At 34.8% G+C, this 6,158-nt stretch overlaps 1 protein-coding gene across 1 annotated transcript; it reads right to left on the reverse strand.

Annotated features, from left to right (window-relative positions):
- Positions 1-370: 370 nt before the first annotated feature.
- On the reverse strand, positions 371-4,285 carry LOC147850591 (coniferin beta-glucosidase-like). Its single transcript, XM_087336599.1, has 11 exons — positions 4,046-4,285; positions 3,827-3,893; positions 3,586-3,644; positions 3,412-3,487; positions 3,128-3,202; positions 2,932-3,019; positions 2,458-2,722; positions 1,903-2,233; positions 1,656-1,781; positions 699-783; positions 371-608 (listed from the first exon to the last, which is right to left on the reverse strand). Exons 1-11 carry the CDS (start codon positions 4,268-4,270, stop codon positions 419-421), a joined length of 1,587 nt encoding a protein of 528 aa, XP_087192725.1. The 5' UTR covers positions 4,271-4,285; the 3' UTR covers positions 371-418.
- Positions 4,286-6,158: the final 1,873 nt, after the last annotated feature.

The raw sequence follows: 6,158 nt of genomic DNA on the forward strand, positions 1-6,158 counted from the left end.
ATGTCTATGGCCATGTACCAAGTAACACCAGTTCATTGTAAAGTTTTCATTTTTGCTCATAATGGAAATTCCTTGTGGACAATGTAGAGAATTCGCCAATGCGTTTCATGTGAAAGAGGGTTCTTTAAGATAAATAAGATCACTATCAATTTTCAAAACCAAGTGGCTTAAAAGTTCAACTATATTAATGTCAATGACCAGCCAGACATTCAAAAGCATCAATTCTTTAAAAATGTTGTACTCTTGGCCTTAAGGGTAATCCACTTGGAGAACGTGGGCAAAATTGCAAGCATGCATGAACAGAGAGATAAAAAACAGTTTTCACAACCAAGTATGTTAAAAAGTCTAGTGTATTGATGTTCTTGGCTGCATTCTAGATAACACTAATTCACTTTATGATTTGTAGCCACAATGTCATTCACATATATGATTTACTAAAGTTGTATGCGGTTAGCATATTCTTAAACCATAACGCAGAGAGCCTTGGATATCTATTGAACTCTTCATCAACATAAATTATTCCAAACTTTTCTGTTGATAAACCATAAACGGACTCAAAGCCATCAATAAGAGACCATATGTATAATCCCAAAACGTTTGACCCATTTCTGTATTATGAAGAAGAGAAAAAACCATTTATCGATAAATGTTAGGTCCATTTGTTAGATAAATGAGATAACATATGATAGAGGCATTACCTTATTCCGACAATCAAGGACTTCATGTATGATGAATAGAATCTTATACGATCTACATCATTAAGACTTGCATTAAATCCAAAACCTAAAAACATAAAACAATCCACATGATTGATATTTAGATTAAACCAACCCAACAACTAAAAACATAAAACACGGCATTTTTTTCAATTATAAGTCTTCATTGTTAAGAATTATTTTAATGGTTATGTACTCACAAAGAATTTCATTTATTTGCCACACTTGTGAAATTAAGGTCTTATTTTTTGACATGCTATGTCTCTTAAGTAATTCTGTCTATGCAAAGACAACTAGACATCAACTTAATATGACACACATTTCCAAAGAGTATTTCAATGGTTGTGATTCTTATCATGAGAAATAGGAAGTTGCCAAATACAACTTGATGCTTTTATGTATCATGACCTACATGCATCCAAGCACTTGAGTTCAACATCTAATTAATAAAAATTGGTGGCACACAATATATTTCGATTACAATGTAGACAACGAAAGGCCAATAATTACTATGCATAAGATTACATGTGAAGAGTTTTAGAAGTAGAAACTATTGACATTCCAAGAGAAAGCCCAAAACAAGAGCAATGATGACAACATGAATAGAGAGATAGATGACATTTCATGATTGTGCATAGTAAGAGTTTATTTTAGTCATATATCAAAGCATGATAATTAAGCTATCGAATATGTTTACACCAACGTATGGATAATTGACGAGTATATTCATTGTAGCCCGTACCCCAACGCCCCATCTCACATTGATGAAAAGTATGTGAGGTAAGTCATATAGAAGCAATGGTTTGTATGACAGACAACATGACTTGATATAGCATGTGTAGGGGATTTCTATTTTCCTCTTTTATAAATATTTTAATATGAATGGGAAGATGTGTGCACCTACATGCATGCATGTGAAGAGTGTATTTGATTTTTTACCTAATGATGTGATGTACGTGGGGAAGTTGTCATAATGCTCCCTCACATAGGAAAGGCTTTTCTCAATGCACCATGGAACAGCATAATCTCCAGTGTACTCACCAATTGGAACGTTATCTTTATAAGCTGGATCAACGAAGGCCATGCATGGTGTGAGTATATTGGACACGAAAACATTATGAGAAACTTATGAACTTGGGTCATTGATGACTAATAATATATATGCAGATAAATATATGTATATCACCAGTTCGTGTAATGTTCATGTCCTGCCAATATCCAGTGTTTGGAAGATAGTGATCGTCGTAGGTGCAATAGATGGCGCTGATAGAATTCAAGCCAAGAAAGTCAATAGAGCCTCTCAAACGCTTGGACTCCTCTATCGTAAAATTTGGTAGACGTGATCCTAGCATTTCCCTCATTACTTGAGGGTACTCCCCTCTAAGTAGAGGTTGTATAAACCATCCAGCTGTGAATTGCATGGCCCTCTCGGATGCCTCTAGGTCTGCCGTCGAATTGCTAAGTGGCTCATACCACTTGAACCATATGACCATTCCAATATCACCATGTTGACTTCCCTATACATATATACATATATATATATATATATATATCAAAGAGAGACAAGTATGATGAAGATTGCTTGGACTAATACAATATTATTGTTCATAAGGTTGTCCAAACGTTTGCCATATTATTAATATAACATGTTTGTCCACCAATATAATGTTGTCACTTCATATAGTTTCTAGTGAACATTAGCTTGACTTGATGCTTTTAGCTAGAGGTAGTGGCGACTCACTAGGTATTCGCGTCGATATAGTTCAACTGCCGACGCATGTGCAAGGAGGACATGGTGTGCCGCAATGTAGGGTTCAGTAGCGGAGTCCCCGATAGTGCAATTAGATTTGAGGTCATAAGTGGGAATGCTACACCTCCCAGGTGGGGCCGCCCTCCCGGCATACCCCCATGGCACGAAGTCATTCGCCTCGTCGAATGTCACCCAATGCTTCACTCGATCCCCAAATGCATCGAAGCATACGTTGGCATAGTACACGAAATCATCTCTAGCCCCAAATAAACACCCACAATTATATATGAGAATCATAAACAACCAAATCCATTTGGTGTTCTTTCTTGTCCTATATGCATGCATATGTATGTATGTATGTATGTATGTATGCATATGTATGTATGTATGTATGTATGTATGCATGCGCGGAGAGTTAAATTGATTAGTTAACATGGATGGAGTGCAGGGGAAAAAGGTACGCACATGAATAAGGGACTCAATAATCCTCCATAGCTCTCTTCCAGACTCTGCGGCATATCTTGCTCGTACAATGTCACCATAGCTTCAATCCCTGACATACCATATATATATATATATATATATATATATGTGGTAGTAAGTTAAGTATATATTTATTAACATGAGGAGTATATTTATGCATTAGCCACAAATTATGTACCTGCATCGATGAGACTGTTGATTAGATCATTGTAAAAATCAATACCCGCTTGGTTAACATCACCCCTACTCCCATCTGATCAACGGATTATATATACGCAACAAGTCAATTCTTCTGTCAGAAATCTGCTTGGTCGTGAGCTAAAATCGGGATTAAGGAGAAATTGTGATGCCCATTGTGAAGTTGCTTACATTGAACAAAGTATTGTGTACTACAAATTATGAATATATGCTAATTACCAATCGGTTAATTACAGAAATGGTTGGATGGATGGAATTAATTACTTGGGAGAATTCGAGTCCATGCGATGGAGAATCTATAGCTATCCAAACCGAGGTCCGCCATTAATTGAATATCCTCCTATAATTACATCACATTATATACCATGTATTATTAGATCCTTAATTCTGACATTGTATACTTCCCTTCAACGACAACAAATAAATAAATAAAATTACATGGTAGTGATGATATTGATCACCACCATCATTCGGAGTAGTGTTATCCTCTACTATTCCTGCACAGAGATGAAATTATGAGCTCAAGTTTACATGTAGAACTAATCGAAACAGTATGTATATATATATGCATTACCAAAACCTTAAACCCTAAACCCTAATCACCAATAATAGTAAAAAGCTTAATGAGGAGTTAGTGAGAGATGAATATATATATAAGAAGAAAATCAAGAGCACAAACCATCTTCTAGAGCAAAAGCATCCCAAGTGCTCACACTTTTACCATCAATGAAGGCAGCTCCTTCATGCTGTACAATATATTACACACAAATTTAGTTATGCGGGGTAAGCTTTACAAGATTAGAATCACAAGTTATGAAATCCATTAGAATACAAGCAATGTATACAAAATGTAGAATTATAAATTTGCTTACACACACACACACACATATATATATACCTTAAATGCCCATGTGAGGGCACCGAACTTAAAATTGTCGGGAAAGGCTCTCCGGTCGATGTAAGTATCGTTGGGGAAGCTATCATAATCCTCATCAATAATAATGCCATTACTGCTAGGCGGGGCTTTTAATCCCCATGATTCTATTGTTAAGCATGAGCAAAGGAAGAAGAAGAAGAAGAAGAAGAAGAAGAAGGGCCATGGTAGTTGCTTAAGCAGAGCCATGTGTATTCAAGCTTGCTGAAGGACTGCTAATAATGTTAGCCTTCCTTATTCTTAAACCCAATCCAGCTACACACATAAATTTTGTCAGATTTCACCATAACTATCTCTCTTTCTGCGTTTCTTTTTTGTGATCCCACACGAGAAGCATGTGGAAAATACACTCTTTTGAGAAATTCAGCATATTGTGTATACCCCCCCCCATTTATCTTATCACTATTACTTGTTCTCAGGTAAATATTATTTTGTGATATCTTTTGTCCTATATATGTATAGGCCATTCACCTTATTAGTCTTCGGTTGTATAAATCATAGTATGTACTACTTGTATTTGGATTCGAGAATGTTTCAAGTCATTCCAGTATAGTAAACACCCTCGAAGAATGGTAAATACCATACTTTTGTATTCATCATTTATTTATAAGGTAAATTTTAAAAAAATATAAGAAATTTATGGTAAACATCATTTATTTATAAGGTAATTTTTTTTAAAAGGTAAGAAATTTAAGGTAAAAAGCGTTAAAAAAAACACATAAGAATGTTTCGATATCATACGCATTCGTATGGAAAAGAATGTTTGCCAACACATCGGAGTATATTACATACTATGGTATAAATATTATTCATGATACTTTTTGTTCTTCTATACATACATAATGTGTTATTATCTATAAAAAGAAATGATATTTGGCGATAGAAATCAATGATTTTGACGCATGGTCATTTGGAATTTATCCTTGTAAAGATGGTACTTAACATAATTATGATATGGTCATTTGGCCGGTTGGAATTTATCCTTATCAAGATGGTACTCAACATATTAAGTAAGTATGGCCCTTCATGCATAATTTTATTATCAATGGGTGTTGTAGGCATGTTGGTAGGTGATTTTAAATTGTTTCTCGATGCATAACAATCTCCTTCAATTTGTTTGGGATCCTTTGACTTCAAATGGTTCCAAGTTTGGGATGTATTGAAATGGTTGCATCAAGATATATATGAATTTATTTTTCAATCTACAGAATATAAGCAAACTTGGAGTAAGTAGGATAACATGTATGTGATGCATGATGAGTCTTTTTGTCCCAAAGTTGCATCACATGTATGTGGTATCATCCATAGAAACGTAATATTTACATTTTTCATACGTTGTAAATGAATGCACGTGTTATAAAAACATATTTATGTTTTCTTTTTGTAATTTTGAAAGATCCACCTCAGAATATTACTTGAAAATGGTACATGGACAAAACAAAAGGAGACATTTCATCTCACTTCTATCATGATACAAAGGCTAGTACATATGAAACAAGTAGAACGCCAAACAGTAAAGACAAGTTATGCAACATAAAAGAAGGTATGTCTTTTTTCTTTGATGCTTCAAAAAAAATTTTGGTCACTTTTTCCTTAGAAAAATGTTTTGCTTTATAGTAAATAATAAATACATAAAGTATGGTATTTACCATACATCGAGGGTATTTACCATACTCGAGTGATTGAAATATGCTCTAATGTGAATGCACGTATGGTACCTATGGTTCATATATGTCAGGATGCAATGTCATCTAGTGTTGGGCAGAGTTCTACGGGTCTTCCAATGTAAGTGTGTTAGAATGTTGGCTAGGGAAGAACGTTGTCTCACTAATGTGGGGGGGGGGGGGGTTTAACTCGATACAATTTTTATTTTTGTTACAACTATGTGTGTACTTCTTACCTCAACTTTTCCTATTCTTTCTTTAGCTTTTTGCATTGTGCACACTACAAAATCCACAATTGTGATTTGCAAATCACAACTGATTCTATTTGTCTTCCACTTTGCACAAAAACGACTCCTTCTAGTCCTACTTACATTATTCAAACTAAACACCTGCTTTGGCTTCTAGTTTTGTGA

The sequence above is a fragment of the Azolla caroliniana genome, unplaced genomic scaffold (genome assembly GCF_043228905.1).
Source record: "Azolla caroliniana isolate FFs.n. ecotype wild unplaced genomic scaffold, voAzoCaro1.0.p SCAF_21, whole genome shotgun sequence".
NCBI lineage: Eukaryota > Viridiplantae > Streptophyta > Polypodiopsida > Salviniales > Salviniaceae > Azolla > Azolla caroliniana.